General features: G+C 50.7%; 7 protein-coding genes across 7 annotated transcripts; 4 read left to right on the plus strand and 3 right to left on the minus strand.

Annotated features, from left to right (window-relative positions):
* Nucleotides 1–1,530: 1,530 nt before the first annotated feature.
* Nucleotides 1,531–2,372, minus strand: BDV14DRAFT_201921 (chitin deacetylase; the record flags this gene model as incomplete). The annotated part of the gene is made up of 3 exons (XM_073773878.1): nt 1,531–1,583; nt 1,668–2,035; nt 2,086–2,372. 3 exons carry the CDS (start codon nt 2,370–2,372, stop codon nt 1,531–1,533), a joined length of 708 nt encoding a protein of 235 aa, XP_073626254.1.
* Nucleotides 2,373–5,936: 3,564 nt separating this feature from the next.
* BDV14DRAFT_190976 (uncharacterized protein) lies at nt 5,937–7,587 on the plus strand (the record flags this gene model as incomplete). The annotated part of the gene is made up of 7 exons (XM_073771424.1): nt 5,937–5,993; nt 6,028–6,181; nt 6,259–6,551; nt 6,604–6,732; nt 6,769–7,087; nt 7,151–7,206; nt 7,297–7,587. 7 exons carry the CDS (start codon nt 5,937–5,939, stop codon nt 7,585–7,587), a joined length of 1,299 nt encoding a protein of 432 aa, XP_073626255.1.
* Nucleotides 7,588–8,029: 442 nt separating this feature from the next.
* Nucleotides 8,030–9,393, plus strand: BDV14DRAFT_190977 (glycoside hydrolase 5 family protein; the record flags this gene model as incomplete). Its single annotated transcript, XM_073771425.1, has 4 exons — nt 8,030–8,284; nt 8,356–8,491; nt 8,548–9,001; nt 9,060–9,393. 4 exons carry the CDS (start codon nt 8,030–8,032, stop codon nt 9,391–9,393), a joined length of 1,179 nt encoding a protein of 392 aa, XP_073626256.1.
* Nucleotides 9,394–9,921: 528 nt separating this feature from the next.
* On the minus strand, nt 9,922–11,042 carry BDV14DRAFT_176690 (NAD-dependent epimerase/dehydratase family protein). The gene has a single exon (XM_073769290.1). It carries the CDS (start codon nt 10,956–10,958, stop codon nt 9,996–9,998), a length of 963 nt encoding a protein of 320 aa, XP_073626257.1. The 5' UTR covers nt 10,959–11,042; the 3' UTR covers nt 9,922–9,995.
* Nucleotides 11,043–13,991: 2,949 nt separating this feature from the next.
* BDV14DRAFT_201924 (uncharacterized protein) lies at nt 13,992–14,867 on the plus strand (the record flags this gene model as incomplete). Its single annotated transcript, XM_073773879.1, has 2 exons — nt 13,992–14,057; nt 14,424–14,867. 2 exons carry the CDS (start codon nt 13,992–13,994, stop codon nt 14,865–14,867), a joined length of 510 nt encoding a protein of 169 aa, XP_073626258.1.
* A 249-nt stretch (nt 14,868–15,116) lies between these two features.
* BDV14DRAFT_201925 (bromodomain-containing protein) lies at nt 15,117–15,548 on the plus strand (the record flags this gene model as incomplete). The annotated part of the gene is made up of 1 exon (XM_073773880.1): nt 15,117–15,548. One exon carries the CDS (start codon nt 15,117–15,119, stop codon nt 15,546–15,548), a length of 432 nt encoding a protein of 143 aa, XP_073626259.1.
* A 172-nt stretch (nt 15,549–15,720) lies between these two features.
* On the minus strand, nt 15,721–16,674 carry BDV14DRAFT_190979 (pectate lyase; the record flags this gene model as incomplete). The annotated part of the gene is made up of 3 exons (XM_073771426.1): nt 15,721–15,786; nt 15,865–16,205; nt 16,299–16,674. The coding sequence occupies 3 exons, from the start codon at nt 16,672–16,674 to the stop codon at nt 15,721–15,723; spliced, it is 783 nt and encodes a 260-aa protein (XP_073626260.1).
* Nucleotides 16,675–17,431: the final 757 nt, after the last annotated feature.

Raw genomic sequence — 17,431 nt, forward strand, 5'->3', positions numbered from 1 at the left:
CAGGCTGTTGGCACTCCTCAAGGTCAGAAACTCTTGATCCTACATTAGCTTCTCGAATGTATACTTTTGAGTGTATACATTTGGCAGGATTCTTTATGTTAAATGAGAGTAGGGCAATATAGTAAAACCTCAAATTGAGAGGAGCAATACCACGTTAAACAGCAATCCAACCCACGACATTGGCGTCCACAACCTAATGTAGGGCTGAATATTCAGTTGCGCTTACAAAAGTATATATACGCCAACCGGTTAGACTCGTGTTTAAGTCCAGGGACGCCGAGTCTGGTTGTAGATGATGTATGCATGTACATATGTATGTATGTATGTATGTATGTATGTATGCGTGCTCTGCTTGTGCATTATGGTCCATTTCCAGCCTCCATGTCCGACATGACCCGATCCAGCCTGGTGCCAATTGCTGGCAGAATGTGATGCAGAATTTCTAGCAGCGCGGGTAGCCAGGACCTCTGTCATTTTGTCTCGCAGGTCATGGACATGGAAACCTTTAAGGAAGCTTGTGCCTACCTAGGACCTGACCGAGGTAACAAGCCCCAACTGCCAAGACTGGTTGAGGCAAGTCAAACCAGATAGGTACGATAGTAATTCAAGCTGGTTGAATTTGAGTGAAGGAATCACGAATAAGGTTGGCTCGACTTTGTTTTGTTGTTATGGTACTCTCTGCCATGTCCCTGACCGGCCACCTGTCCGCTGCGCTCTTTCACGGTAGAGGCAGGGGTTTAATGGCTCTGATTAGATACAAGGCAATTGCGGTACATAATCAGAGGCACCTGAGTTACCTACAATCATAGCCAACTAGAGTCATGTAGTAACCGCCTAAACAAAACAAAAAGAAAAGCAAAAGGTTGAACATGAGAGCTGAAAATCCACTACCACTACCACTGTACAACCCCCGAACGTACGCCGTATCGGCCGCCCATGTTCCTTGAAACCCATCGCTCGGGGCTACTAGATTGCCAAATACTTGGGGCCAGCCTAAAGTAAGGTGTCCCACTATATCGGGCAATAGTAGTGTAACGTGCTATTGTACGACCCGAATTCAGGGGCATCCGATCTGTTGGATGAGAGATCGTATTGACTGCCTCGTATAAGGTAGTAAACAAATCATGTTGCCTACCTATTTTCTGGTGAAAGGGACAGTGTGAATGATGATGGTGTCGTCGTTGTGTCTATTTCCTGAGGAGTTAGGGCTAGGGACCTCCCGTCGATTTGAAGCCTAGGTAAGCAACCCATTCCCCATTCACAGTAAGATATATTCATCCGAAGGCTATTACTATTAAGTATTACCAGAGTACCCAAAATAACCAGGAAATTGAAAAAGAAAAGGGAAAGAAAAAGGACAATATGTGGCGCGGGTATGTTCAACCAAAGCCCATCATCCATCTGTATCTACCAATGCCAATTCTGGACTCGCTTGTCATCTTCGGTCCGGGTGCTTAGCGGACCATTACCAGAGGCATTAGGGAGGTAGCCATTCGGTAATTAGAGATCTCGATTACTCTCCGCTCCCAATTAACGGTACCAGATTCCCTCCGCTTCACCGAGACAATCACCGACAGTCGTAGCTGCAGAAACATCCCGCATTAGCACATTTCCAACCCCAATGTTTGTAAATAAGCAAAGCGAAAAAAGCAAAGAAGAAAACATACCAACAATCCCCCTCCTATTTACCTCCTGCAACATCCGTTCCGCCAAGCTCGCAACAGTCCAATAATGAATATCGTGCGCAAGCACAATACTCCCCCCCCCATCCAACTGGTTAACGAAATTCGCATACGCAACATTGATAATCGCGTTCGCGTCCTGGTTCTCGTAGTCCTTTGTGTCGATGCTCGCTGATATAACGCGGTAGTTCATGTTTGCCATTGTTTGCAGCATTGCGGGACTGGTTTCGAGGTAGGGCGGGCGCATGTAGGAGGGGACCACGCCGAGCGCGGGCCGGATTACGTTGTCGAGCTGGGTCATTTCTGAGCGGATGCCTGCGTCGCCTAGGGAGGCGAGGGATGGGTGCGTGTATCTTTGATTCCTTGTTAGTGAGGGACTTGAATACGTGGGGGGAGAGCGTACGTATGTGAGGCGACCTGGTGGCCTTCGTTCCTTATGCGGGTGAGGATGCCTGGGTTTGAGGCTGCTGCGTCGCCGAGGACAAAGAATGTTGCGCGGGCGCCATATTGGCTTAGGATGTCGAGGAGTTGCGGTGTGTACTGGGATGGGCCGTCGTCAAATGTAAGGGCAATGGTGTTTGGCGTTGTGCATTGAAGCAGGACCTGGCCTACTGGAGCTCTCTTTGCGAGAGGTGTAGCCAGGGCATTGCAGGCCAGGGTTGCAAAGAGAAAGGCGAGAGCTGCGTGCATCTTGCAGGACAGTGACAAAAGAAGGCTAATATTGACAATGAATGGTCTGAACGAAAAAACGAAAGTGACTTAAGAGATCAATTGCAAGAGCATACAGCTGTACTTGTATCAAATACAACGATGAGCTTCTTATCCTTGAAGAAATATAAGTGACAGGTCCCAAACTATAAAACTACGTCCCTTACCTCCTTATACATAGTCTCTCCGGAGCACTGGAGCAAAGACGAGCTTTATCGCACGGATCGCCTCGCAGGAAGAGCTCCTCCACGTCGAGGCAACGATCAACATAATGCCCCGATCTGGTTGGCAGATGCGTAGCAACGTGGCTGAGGGGTTCAAGAACCCATGGATAATGATCCTTCCCTGAGTTGTCGCGCCCCTATCGCTGCGCGCCTTAACCGAGGACCCAATAACGCAGCAATGTGAGCGATCCAACGGGTCAAGCTGCATCGCCAAGAGGCATTGGCTGATCTGTGATATCAGCTATAAAATCCGGACTTTCTCCGCCAAAGGTCAAGGCAATGCAATGCGAGGCAAGGCAGTGCAGAGCCAAGAAGGCAACCTCTGATAAGTTGAAAGTTTGGAACCGAGCTCAAGTCTGCGGTAGTTAAGCGGATGTATCACATCATTCGAGGATCGATCCGCCAAGGATCGGATCTGCATGGGCGATATGGTAATATGCGTCTCGGCGGGCCATGAACCCTGCTGCGTCGTTCTTGGGCTTCTTGGCCCGAGTCAGACACTCAATGGATCTTGTAACCCTTTTGGGTGAGGTTCAATCGTTTGTACAATGTTTGTGTGATGTCACGCAAGTCTTCTGTTGTTGGTATTAGGAACCACGAAGTAAGATCCCCTCATTTTCGGGCATCAAGGGAGTGCGACAAGAGAATTAGGGCCGTGTAGTCTGCCTGACTGCCTGCCTCATTGCCTTGTACCCTTGTCACTTACCTGCAGCCGCAAACCCCGAGCCGTGTTCAAAGGTATTTGGAAACAACCCGCATGTCTGCCAACGGTTCATCGGTGCGTCATCATATGATAATGTACATGGTATGCACTTCGTATTCTTATCAGACCCCAGCAACAACCCCGACTCCGACTACCCCAGCATCTGGACCCACCGCGGGGCTGAGTTTACTTTGATTCTTTGAGCCTCTACATACACTGTCGATGATCTTCATTGGACGGTAAAGTGAGACATACCAGGGTTGTTCTTCTGGGCATAAGCAGCAACCCCTAAACTCCGATAAACCTGACTCAAGCCCTATTGTGTCACCACTGCGAGACTAGTTTATCTCGCACGCCTATCCTTTCCAATATCCATTGTGCACGCATAAGGCCGTCTAACCTGCTTCTATGGCGGGCCTTGCGGCTGCAGTCTTGACGTCAACACCGTGCCAGGCTGGCCTCGCTTCGCGCGCTCGGTACCGAAGACTGGGCGTCAGGTGAATTTTATTAGCCGGGGCAAACGTGCATACTCCGTGCATACTCGGCCGGGACGCCCGGGACCTGGCATCTACCGAGACTATTCGACGAGTATGACATCAAGACAACCCGATCCTTCGCAAGCCACACGATAACGGCCTTCCTGGGCTGAAGCGCATGGTTGGCATATGCAGCGCAAACCACGAGGTCAAATCAGCGGACTGCATGGGTACGAGGGTACTTGCGTGAAATATCGCACATTGGCTTCGAGGCACAACAGTGCGTTTTGAACAAGACTCGTCGCCGCTAATAAGGATCATTGCAGATGCACCGCTGTGGCATTTCTCCTCATGGTCACGATTGGCCCGTTGTCGATATGCGACTTGAATAACCTCATGTCGATAAAGTATTCCAAGAGCAGGGGTGGCCTGCCTCGGAAACACCATTAATATCCGACCGATATATCCAAAGCGCCGAGAGCAATATCGATCGACTTGGCAGGTTGGCGTCTTGGGACCGGGCAATCCTTGTCCTCGTAGGACTCGGTAAAGTTTTTGAAACTGACTAGATTCTCACCGTTGCCAAGCAGCTGTTATGCTTGATTGCAAGATGAAGAGGAAAGAGAAAGAAAGTGAGGTCTAGTGTCCGCTCTCTACGAGGAAGGCGCGACCATGAGCCCTGGCATGTAGGGAAAGGGGGCCTTGGCCCACAGACCCCAATCAAGGAAAGAGCTCGAGGAAGTTCCTTCCCTGCTCTGGAGTTCCGAGAAAACCCCGGAGTACAAATTCATGGGGAATAATGGAGTGGATCAAGAACTTAACCTGAGCGATGCAAATTCATCTTGAGTAAGCCCAGGAATAGATATATCACACTGAAGTAGGTTGCCGGTATGGGCACCGATGGAAAGTCATCCCTTGGTTCAAGAGATTCTTTCTCAACCCTCCTGGTCAAGAGGCTGACCGGATCATCAGGACGGTAGGGTATCCGAGGGACCATAAAGTCGCACAATCGGTCCGAACTGGAGGGAGTATGCGGTACCCAGTACGGATAAATGAACATGAACATCGATGGGGCCCGAAGAACGTATAGCTAAGTCGGAGTAAGCACCATTCTGTGCGCAACAGGGCAGCTAACGCTTGACTAACTGAAACACAAGTCAAACCCACCAGACTCTTTGGAATCCGGAGATCATGCTTGGAAAGCACAGGGATGTACTCGGAGCTCAAGAGGTCGGTTATAGAGAACCCAGACATGACACCACGCTCTTGCCCGGATGTGGAATGTTGGGTGACTGGGTTGCGATACCGCATGCTCTGCTCGTGGTTCACGAGGTTTGATGCAGAACCAGTTCATGCAACATGCCACATACAGGAACCAGAATGTGTATGCATCAAGTAATCCTCACAACAGCAAACACGAACTGCGGGAACTCCCTTTCGGATTTCCAACCAGGCTAAACTCGAAGCACAATATCTCTTTGGTTGGGGTGACGATAAGAGAAGAAGCGACAGGTGGAGCGGGGTTGTTTACTCTGGGCCGTCGCAATCACAATCACAACCAGACTGTCTGCTTATGAGCGCCAGATGTGTTCAATAGATAAGCACCCGCGATTACAGCACTCCCTATACTCAATTAAAATGCTTGAAAGTATTGGACTCAAGCAGGTAGCACTGAAGGAAGATTAGATTCGCGGTCGATGCCTGCTTACGGCCAGAGACACTGGCGTGAGATCGTAACCGTGAAATCGAAACCAGTAGGAGCGTAGATCCTTTTTGAATCCTTCTGTAACTTGATCGCTTCGCACATGCGAGGGCATCTAAGAACCACGGAAAACCCTTCCAGTGCTCTTGGGATATGCGGATGCAACGTTAACTCTGGGAGCTAGGGCTGGAGGGGCACGTGCCCGAGGCCAACGCAGAGGTAAGTAGAGTAGATATTGGAAAGGGACGAGAGCAAAGCATAGTGGCAGATTATCAGATGTTAGTGGTAAGTGGGCTGCTCTAGATTGCTGTTGGACCTTCTGCGTTGCCTGCCCGCCTACTTATATGGTCAATGATTTTCCTTTTCTGAAATGAAAAATTCTCCCCCTTCCGCGCATGACTGAAAGCATCTGCCGGCAGGATCCGCATATCCAAACGATAAATGACAAACAAGGAGTTCCGAAACTGCACCGATGAAGTCTTCAAGTCTAGGAAAATAGTTGATGCCGACGGCACAGCTCTCTACGAGACAGAGGCTCCTCCTGCGCAAGATCATAATCCACAATGATACCGCTCTCTTAAATGAATACATCACCGCTTGGGATCATCAAAGCCTTGGGATCATGAGCACAGATATACAATCGCATGATCCTTTCTATACAGCTGCAGCAAAGGGAGCCTTGATGCGTTGCACATCCTGCTTGATGCGTTGCACATCCTGCTTGATGCTCACCACGGCAATGACAACTCGGTGTCGCTTGAAGAGCGGGGAGTCTCGCTAGTACATGTTGCTTGTCAGCATGCGCAGATTAGTGTCGTGAAGTTCTTGCTTGATTCCGACCCTCCTTTTGCGACTATTCATGATAGGACCCCAGGCGGGTGGACACCGCTTATGTCGGCAGCGTATTCGACTGGTACTTTTGGCGAAGGCGCAGAGGCTCGGCGCGGCCGGGCTGAGGGCCTAATGAATATGCTTCTAGACCAGGGGGCTTCTGCTCATGACAAGGCGCCATCATCGACTACGATCCGTCAAGGACAGCTGGTCCCGCAGGCCGGAGTTTACCTGGCTTGGCCTGGCTATTACGGGCTGCAGTTATGGAATGATAAAGCGACTTCTAGAACGTGGTGCTGATCCACGGGAGCGTTTGGAATATTACTGTGATGAACCAGCTTTCTGGGATGATGGTGTTATTGTTCGGGATGTTACCCCGATGCATATAGGAAGTCGGACTTGGATTGTAGATGGGATAAGGGCGCTTCTTGACCACTATCAGGAAAGTGGCTCAAAACTGTCATATTTGCTGTCTCGTCATGATAGCATGAATCGAATACCTTTCCACTGGGCAGCCGCAGGCTCCCATCCAGAATATGAGCCCTCTCTTCCGGAGAACGCTTTAACCAAAAGGGTAACCAACACATTCGGGCTTCTCGTGCCTAAGAATGACCCGGCCGCCGCGGAGAAGCTGATCAACTCCCGCGACATAAAAGGCGCAATGCCGCTTCACTACGCCACACAGGCGCACGCCAGTTGCGGAAGCAAAGGGTCAAATCATGCTCACCACACCATTCAATGGCTCTGCTATCGCGGAGCAAGTGCGAGCACGACAGACCATAAGATGTAAACCACCCTCCACAATATGGCCTACTCAACCCTAGACGGCGAGCCCATTAACCTTCGTTTGATTACTCTACTTCTAGCCCACGGCTGCCTCGTCGACACCAAAGATGAACACGGCGAAACCCCACTGCATATCCTGGCGAGACATCTGCGACAAGCTCATGCAGCCAAAATGCTTATTTAGTACGGTGCGAGAGTTGATGTCATGAACAACAGGAGAAATTTGCCATTGCATGAAGCAATGAGAGGAGCGATGAGGCCGAGGCTTAGATGGGATGGTCGAAGGCAGGAGGCAGTATCGATGAGCGACCGTATAGATGCTCAAGACAAGGTTGTGGAGGCTCTACTGGATGCGCATGGAACAAAAAATGTATTGGATGAACCAAACATGCAAGGAAAGGTGCCGCGCCAGCTGAGGGAGAAGACGAGCGGAGATGGGAGGTGGAGGCACGCTCCTCGCGATCAGATCCAGTAACTCGGTAGAGGAGGGGCGGGTTTCAGGGAATTTATAATTTTTCTAACCTGGCAAGTTAGTCTTGCTAGGCCTTGAGTTAATTCAACAGTCTAGATCTCTGCTTTAATCAAGTTCTCCCATCTCTAGGGCCCCGTTCCGTTCCGCTTGTGGTAGCAGCCGCTCTAAGACGAGTTAGTGCTGATGTCCGGAGCTCGGCAGGTAAATTACAGCTCAGTAATAGGACGCCATGGATCTAGATCTGCTGTCGGACGGGAAAATAATATCCGGGGAAGGAGCTTTGACGCTTTCCTCTCCCCGGTTCTGGGTCCTTCATATAAGAGTCGGCGGGCTGTCAAGGCGATTGCAAAAATGTTTGAGTTTATTGAGAGTTGATAATCGGCAAGCAGTAGGAATCAACTGTTCGTTAACACATGATACGAACAGAATTACCATAATATTCATCATGCTCTTGACCAAAAGCCTTTCCTGGATTCTAGCAGTGACAGTTCTCCCAGCTGCCATCCAAGCTGTGCCGCCACCAGCTTATACCGCTCCATCAGTGCCGATAGGTAAAGGAAAGGATCACATTCCTCGAACAAAGGGCCGACTGTTTGAACTTGATGGGAAAGTTCAATATTTTGCTGGGACAAATTGCTGGTGGCTTGGGAACCTCTTGAATGATGATGAGGTCGAGTTGGCAATCTCGCAGATGGCGGATGTATGCAGTGCACTTTCCTTACCTTGTCAATTGGTCTAATACGAATAGCCACTAACCATTTTGTTCCTAAGACTGGTTATAAAGTCGTCCGAACTTGGGGCTTCTTTGGCGTCAATGATCCCACAAACCCAGGTCAGCCTACCTTCTACCAGGTACTGAACGAGAGTCTTTATGATGGCGGATGGGGAATCAACTACGGACCCGAGGGTGCGTAACTCATAGCACGCTGAACGACATTCTAGATCTTTGCTTACTCCCCACAGGAATCCACCGCCTCGACGTTGTCGTCTCCCTAGCCGAGAAATACAACCTCAAGCTCGTCCTAGTCTTAATGAACAATTGGAACGACTTCGGCGGGATAAACATCTACAGCAATGCCTTCGGCAGCAACGCAACAACATTCTACACGCACCCCGACGCGCAGCGTGCTTACCAGAGTTACGTCAAATTCATTGTAAACAGGTACAAGTCGTCCTCGGCAATCTTCGCATGGGAATTGGGCAACGAGCCTCGATGCAAGGGGTGTGATCCGTCCGTTATCTATAAGTGGGCGACCGAGATAAGCCAGTTGATTAAAAGCCTTGATTCGAAGCATATGGTTGCGCTTGGCGACGAGGGGTGGCTTTGTCCGCCTGAGGGGGATGGGACGTATGCGTATGATTGTTCTGAGGGTGTGGACTTTGTGAGGAATTTGGAGATTGAGACGTTGGATTATGGGTAACGCCCCCTTGCACCCATTTCCCTCACATTAGCGTACTTATTAACGCGACTGCAGCACATTCCACATGTACCCCGAATCATGGGGCTACAACTACACCTGGGGCAACGAATGGATCCGACAACACGACGCAATCGGTGCGCGAACCGGCAAGCCCGTCAAGTTCGAGGAATATGGTGCGCCAATCAACCATACGGAGATTGAGCGGCCTTGGCAGTTGACTGTTTTGAGGGATACGAAGGTTGCGGCGGACTTTATCTGGCAGTTTGGGTCTGTGTTGCCGGAGTCGGGGACTACGTGGGGAGATGTGAATTCGATTTATTATGGGACGGAGGAGTATGAGGTTTTGGCGGTTAAGCATGTGGAGGAGATGCGGAGGAAACGTGTGTAAAGTCATCCCGTGGGCTGGTCATTAGCACTTGGTAGGAAAAGAAAGAAGCCGATTGAAGAGAAGCTCTTTGACCTTATCCCTCTTATACACCTCGATTGTTATAAATGAGACTCCGGAGACAATGCTGCCTATCCTGTTGCAAAGTCGAGTCCTTATCGGCGCTTGAACAGTAGGCGATAGCCATGCCCTGCTTTGGTCAATGGACCTGTTCCTGACACCAAGTGGCTCGCACTGTAGGTTGCCTGAAGCGGAAAGATAATTATAAGCACAAATGCTCATGGGCATGTCTTATGTCGGGTAGCTGCAGTATATGTGCCCTATTGTCGTACCCGGGTGGCGCGGGCCGTTCCGTGTCACGGGTACCGAAAGCGGATTTTATTTTGACTATTTGGACCTTGCAAGTACCGCACAAGAACGACTACAGCAAAACTCAGATTTAGGCTTTTATACACTGTAGGGACGCTTTTTGCATGACCATTACGATGTAGAGAAGCTGGGCGCATCCGAGCTTCAACGACCACAGTCAAGTCAGTAAGGTAGCTTCTCAATTTTATAAAATATCAAATCGTGCAAAGATCTGCTTTGCTAGAGTAGATATTGAGCTACTCCTGCACAGCCTCCCAAGCACGAATATACATGGGCATATTCAATATGAATTCCGTTCGCTTCGGATACCATCCGAGCAAAGCCCTCGCCCTCCCCGCCTCACACTTTCCCGCTGTACTCAATGCCTCAAGCATGACGTCTCCCTGGGTCCCCGTATACTCGATCCTAGCGGCAATCCCCAAAGCAGACTTCGCTGCCTCAACAATATCATGCACGCCGACCGTCTCAGTAACGAGGTCAAACACAGGCCAAGAACCAAGTTGTCCATGGATACGATCAACAGCAGCATGAATCCCAGCCGCTGTATCATCAATATGCACTGTTGATGGACGTGCTGTGATATCAGTGGGGATTTGAATCGCGTCGCCCTGACCACTTCGCTTCGCCTCAAGGAGTGGTTTCCACCAAGGCGTCCAGATCCATGAGCCCCGACCGTAGACAAGACCTGGTCGGATAATCGCGACGTCAAGGATATCCCGAGAAGAAAGAATAGCCTGCTCGTATACAGGTCGCCAAGTGATAATCCGCGGCGGTCTCCCCATTGACTGCGCGCTTCCAACAGGTGAAAGATCACTGGTCGTCACAGAGGGCGACCCGTGGATCCAGATCCCAGAGGTATAGACGAAGCCTAGCTTTGGACCGACTATACCGTCGTTTGCGAGGTCGGCGTACCGCCTTGTCGCGGCGGCCTTGATGCCCTCTAGAATAGCGGTGCCGAGCTGAAGTGTTGAGGTGGCGTCGACGACGACGTCGATGCGATTTTCAAGAATGGCAGCGCTCAGGGCTTCAGGGGCAAGGATATCAAGATCGACTGGAATTATCTCATTTTGGAGCAGTAATTTGGCCTTCTCGGGATTGCGAGCCGTGCCCCAGACTGTGTAGTTGCCTGAGGAGAGTAGAGACTGCGCGGTGGCTAGGCCGATGTAGCCTGAGCCACCGAGGATGAGAACGTTTGGCATTTCAGTGGGTACGAGTGGCTGCCTGCAGGATGCAGAATGTCGCTGTATAGAGTTGATGGAATTGTGGTGGTTAATTCATTGAGGGGTTAAGATGGTGGAGAGGTGAACTTACACTAGTCATTAGCTGCTCTAACCTTGTACATCACACTTTGTTTCAGATGACCGGATAGGCTAACCAGAATGGAGACTTCTACCTTCTCGTCCTGAACAGCATTATATATCTTTCGCCAGGCGTGGTCAATTAAAGAGTCCAGGGGTCTGCGAATTACTGCATCATGCGCGTCAACTTGTTCTTCACGACGAGGAATGTGTCTGTTTATACAAAATATGCATGTATAAGGTAGAGGACGGCCGTAGTGCACTGGGCTGACTGCTGAGTGGTGATTGGTGATCCGAACTTCTGGCGGCACTATGTATGCCTGGGGCACCAGGCTCGCTGGCGGACTGAACCGACACATTGAAATTAGGATGGTTCCCAGACTTCCGGTGAAGAATTGGATGTTCCGCGAAGTTATGTACATATCTTGAGCCATTGAGGGGTAAACGTTTAGCCTGCACGGCAGCAGTTTGTAGTTATGATACGATAGGGAGTTCTTGTTTCGTTGGCCCACAAGGCTCATGGCTTATACCCACATTAACTAAGCTTGTTTGGTTAATTCTAACCTGTACAGCAGTATTGCCCTATAGGACCTACTCTTCTTTACATGAAGGGTCATTTGGGATCACAGAGGTAAAACTAAGGTAATTATATTAGTCAGGGTCCTATCCGGGCGGGTTCTAACCTGCGACTAGGGAAAGCCCAAGTAAACTAGTGCTCTTCGACACCATGTAAAAACAAAGAATTAGCTATTCAAAATGCCAACTTGGCCGACCAGCGGAGTCATATCGTAGTCCAACCAGTTTCCAAGTAGAATCATTAGCATATTACTCGCAATCCCTTTTTATCTGAAGAAAGAGGGTATTTCTGCTTCCCTTTCTCCTCGGGATGCTATATCCCTTGGCGCAAGGCACCGGATTGTTCAAAGCTCGGCAGCAATTAAGAAGATTGAGTCTCAGCACAGAGACGTCACGCAGGACATATACCCGAAACCGGCGTTGCAAATCAACAGATTAGCCATCACACCTAGCAAGGCTGCCGGCACTCGGCACAGAGTGGGCGGACTAATCTCTCGCGGTTAGTCAGCTAGATCAGAACCATGAACAAACGGGATCACTATGTCGATCAGGGATTGGATCGTAGATTTGGGAGGGTCTTGAGGTCTAGTAGTTCGAAGTTCATCTAGCGGTGGAAGGTCGGCTGAGAGGGTCGTGCGCCTCAATCGATCCTACCCACAATGAAAACCGGCTTGGCCTTTTGAGAGACAGGTGTGACTGTCGAATTCTTCTCCTTACGCTCCCCTGTGGCCTAGCTTAACGGTGAATCCCGATACACCAAGTGGGCGGCCACGGCGTTCGTTTGGGTGAGCGGAAAGGAAACAAATGTGGCTGCCAGGAATGTACCGGTCTAACTGACACGGGTACAGCATGAGCAGGTCAGACAGGGATGCAAAAGTTGAGCAATAGGATTCACAAGTCGTCGGACACGGGGGTCAGCCTTCAAAGTCGGCCAGTCAAAGCATACTGCTCAAAGAGTACGGCGATGCAACTCTGAGATTCAATCGAATCTTGAGCCAGCGCACCAGTCAACGAGCTACCGCCCCATGCCCCGAGTCCCAAGCCATAGCCCCCACGCAAAGATTATCTCGATGCAACTCAGCTGGTAATATAGATACTTCTCTTGACGTTTTCCACGGTTCACGCGCCGGACAGAAAGCCCTGTCGCGTAGAGTCACACCCTGAAAGGTATGGGTAACATCACAGCCAATCATGGAGCCGGGGTAAGCAGAGTTGCCTTGTGGGGGCTTGGATCTGAAAAGTTGCAGAGAGGGCCAATCCGCTTTGATGAGATTACGTATTGACGTGTCTTGATTCCAGATCGTGGACGGATCCAGATTGCTAGGCGCATATCAGGTGGACACACTGGACTAACCCCGAAGAGCGGAACATGACAGGGCCGTACCTCGCTGCATTACCTAGAGAGCGGTACTCGAAGCGTTTCTGGCATTGAACAAGTTCTGGAGGTGAACTTTTGGGGATAACAAGGTGCTGCCCAGGTGGTCCTCAGCGCCGTAAAGGGGGTGAACGTGCACCATGGGCTCCAGAGTACTCACCTCAGCACCAGCAGATATGTAAAAGGGCTTACCGTCCTCTAGGGAGGCTTACAGAGCCTTTCACCTCGCTTTCCACTCTGCTCGCGCAGAGTTTGTCACTCAAGCGCGAAGGATCAGTGACAAGCCCGTCTGACCTTGTGCTCTCTTGTTATCCCGCACCTGACTACATACGCAACATGACAACAATACGGCACGTGTGGATATTCAGCTCGTCCAGGACACGCGTTTACCGGTTGGGACACTGCTAACCTACTCGTCTCCTTCTCTTTTTAGAACAAGGTGCATCCCACGAAGCACAACGCTGGACCCTCCGTAATAACCTGCGGTTAACTCGCTTCGCTATCCCTTGTTCTTCCGGCTACACGATCCCGATCGGACCAGTAGCTCTCGCTCAAGACATATCTCGAACCCAAACAAACCTCACGCTTTCAAAGCCGAACCTCCAACAACAAATCCTCAAGATGTCTTCCTGCTCTTGCAACTGCTGCTCCGGCGACTGCAACTCTTGCTCTTGCAGCTCTTGCAGCGTACGTTCCGTTCTCATGCACTTTGTCCCTCTGTCTATCTTCTGCCTTTAGCCAACTCTCTAACAAGTCTTTCCCCTGCAGCACTAAATACCTCCAATGCAAGCTCGCCCCGTGCCTATGCCTCGATACTCTGACCTCGACCTCGACCTCAATCTTTGCCTCGCAAGCCCATCCTGAGTGTGCCAAGCTGCCTTGAACCTGTTCGCCCGCCTATGTCTACTCTCTACGACTGACAACAAATACGGTACTTCAGTTTCGGCGGACCGGACAAGATGCCTAGGGTGGATTGCTCAACCATGGGGGAAAATGGTATCATGGCGTCTGGGAGTGCTGTTGATATCATAACCATGACCGACATGCTTGTTCCATGAATGTTGTATTTAACAAAGTCGCTCTTTACCAAATAAAATGACGTCGACGTTGTCAAAGAAATGTGTTTCGCTTGATGGCTGGAGAGCACGTCGTAGGTACGCCAGGTAACAAGAGGTTATGACCCTCTATGACCACTGACAGAAAATTTATTCAATGAAGCCAAGTTGCTGACGATACTCAATGTCTTTCCCACCGTCCCGTAGCACAAGAGTTGACTGATCAGCGCCATACCCAGCCGACGCTGGGAGCTCAGGTACCAACCCCCCGGCTCCACTACGGAGGCCGAGAGTTCCTTTCCCTGAAAAGGTGCGCTACTTCTACTTCTACTGTTCAGACAGTTATCTGACCGTGTCTAGCCAGCTGTTCTCGAAGAGCTAAACAGCGACATCAAATTCCGCGTCGTCAACAACGATGGCTCCCCCACAAGCACAATCATCCTCACCGGCCTAAAATGCCTATTCCAGAAGCAACTCCCCAAGATGCCAAAAGACTACATTGCGCGACTCGTCTACGACAGAACTCACCTATCAATTGCTATCGTCAAAATGCCCCTTGAAGTAATAGGCGGCATCTCCTTCCGCGAATTCCGAGACCGCAAGTTTGCTGAGATTGTCTTCTGCGCTGTCTCTTCTGACCAGCAGGTTAAGGGGTATGGTGCGCATTTAATGGCTCATTTGAAGGATTATGTCTGTGCTACTTCACTTGTTATGCATCTTCTTACATACGCGGATAATTACGCGACGGGGTATTTCCAGAAACAGGGCTTCACGAAGGACATCGCGCTCAACAAATCACTCTGAATGGGCTACATTAAGGACTACGAAAGCGGAACATTGATGCAATGCTCAATGGTCCCGAAGATTCGATACTTAGAAGTCGGCCGAATGTTACTGAAGCAGAAGGCCACCGTCCGCGCTTAAATGCGTCTACTAAGCAAAAGCCATGCCGTGCATCAGCCGTTGGCGCAGTGGGCTCATGCCAATGGGGCTCTACCAGTACTCAACCCGCAATTCATACCAGCCACCTAAGCAACAGGCTGGTCCCCCGACATGGACAAACTATCCCGCGAACCACGGCACGGCCCACAATTCACTGAACTCCGGCGCTTCTTGAACCAGATCCAGAAACATAAGCAGGCTTGGCCATTCTTGCACCCTGTTAACAGGGATGAAGTACCCGATTACTATAATGTCATTGTTGAGCCGTTGGATCTATCGACGATTGAGGAGCGGCTGGAGCAGGATAGCTATGCTGCGCCGAGGAATCTTGTAAGGGACCTCAAGCTGATCTTTAGTAATTGTCGGCAGTATAATGATGCGGCGACGGTTTATGCGAAGTGTGCGGAGAAGTTGGAGAGGTTCATGTGGGATTTGATCAAGGAGGTTCGGAGTGGTTTGAGTTGCTCAAGTCATGATTGCAGTAGAGCAGGATTTTCTTTGACAGGTCTTTCGCGCGAGGGCAGCTTACTATTCCTACAATAGGAACATATGAATTGATCCGGAAACTTTTGCATTCCAATCGCTGCAGATAACACCGTCTAACTATTTACACAAATCGGGTAGCATCGCAGATACTACCCGAAGTCTTTTTGCAGATTGCAACGGCGGAGCCGGACACGCACATCAGACCCCGAACCCATGGGGCTAAAGCAATCTAGCACTCGGTAAGAGGCTCAGAGTAGATACAGTAGTCAGAGACACCATCGCCAATCTCCTCGGGCTATAAGGGGGGAAAAACATTAGCAAACAAATCCAATCCACACAATCAAGTAGGGAAATCAAGAAAGAAGCAACATACCTCCTCATCATTGTTATCAGTGCCCTGGTACTCAGCACAGATAGTCTTGACGTCAGTAGCGCAGGTGGCGCTGTCAATGGTCGCAGTGTCGCCGTAGTTGCTGTTGATGCCGACGAGGTACTTGCCCTCGACGGCGGTGATGCCCTCAAGGACAATGTGGCGCTCGTACATGCTGTCGCAGTTTCCGCAGGAGCGGTAAAGCTTGCCGAAGTCGTAGACGGTGAAGTCAGAGACGGTAACGGTGCCGCCGCCGTTGTGCTGGATGACCTTGTCGTCGGCACCTTGGGCTCCGCCGCCGACGACGTTGAAGGGGCCTTCGCCGGTTTTGAGGGAGAGGGCGTCTAGACGGGGTGTGTTAAGTATGCTCATGGTAGGTCAAGAGGGGGTCAAGGTAGGTAGGGTGTGGTTAGAAAGAAAAGGGAATGAAAGCATACCCTCGCAAACAGCCTCCCACCAGACGTTCTCGATCGTGCAGGATCCCTCGCAGTGTACACCCTCGGTCTGGTCAGCGCCGATAATGACGTTCTTGAGGGTACCGCCGTCCTTGACCATGAAGACGGCGTCAGAGTCGCCACCCTCGGATTGACCGGAGCAGTCGACGCCACGGCCGTAGGTCTGCATGCCACCGTCGAAGGTCTCGCCGGAAATCTCCATGGTCTCGTCGAGGGTGACGCTGCCCTGGGACTCGGGGATGGGGAAGGTGTAGCGCTTGCTGAGCTTGCTGGCGTTGGGGTGCGAGCGGGCGCCGTGCGTGGCCAGCACGCTGGTCGCCATGGCGAGGGAGAGGATGAGGCCGTTCTTGACGAACATTTTGATGTTGTACAGGGTATACTAAGAAAGTATGTAGAGATTGAATAGAGTACAGAGAAAGAAAGTGATACCAGATCAACGATGGAATGAGGATTGAAGTCGGATGGATTGCGAATGGGTTGGCGAGACTGGCCTCTTTATATCTTCTCACTTCCCCTATAAAGTGAAGAATCATGTCTCAAGCCGTTGGGCCTCAAGGAGTCAAGGTCCCCGTACAGAGTACCTGGTCTACGCCGCTTGGCACGTTTCAATGCAAATCCACCCCGAAATAAACCCATAAATGAATCATGAGCGGTCAGCTAGCGAAGAGGACCGTCAGAGCGGCCAACAAGGTGGCACGGTCTTGCATGGTTCGTGGAACAACCATAGCTCTCCCATCCCCAACAGAGACAAGACCTACCCCTTGACCTCTTGGCATCAAAGCTTGGAAACACCCTCGGTCCTCACGCCAGGCCAGATAAGACTCCGATTCGCGCGTCTCCAAGCTCCGAGTCAGGTCCAGACGCCTGGCCTGCTTGGCAGCCTCAGCGGCGTCGATGAATGGCCGCCTCTCTCCACAGTGCCGACGCACGCCGGAGCTGTCATTCGAGGTGTTTGATTGTAATTTGGCCTCTGTTGCTTGTTGCGGTGATGATTGTCGTTGTGCTTTGTGATTGTTGTTCCAGACTGTCAAAGTGGTGGTGATATGTCGGGTTCCGCGAGATCCGGCACTTGCATTTCAGGAAGGATTGTCTGACCTTGGCTGGCCGTGTGTGTT

Source organism: Aspergillus stella-maris (genome assembly GCF_047715825.1).
Source record: "Aspergillus stella-maris strain CBS 113639 unplaced genomic scaffold BDV14scaffold_42, whole genome shotgun sequence".
In the NCBI taxonomy this organism is placed as follows: Eukaryota; Fungi; Ascomycota; class Eurotiomycetes; order Eurotiales; family Aspergillaceae; genus Aspergillus; species Aspergillus stella-maris.

Coding starts and splice junctions, on each gene's coding strand:
- BDV14DRAFT_176690 (XM_073769290.1), bottom strand. CDS start 10,958: ATGCCAAACGTTCTCATCCTCGGTGGCTCAGGCTACATCGGCCTAGCC.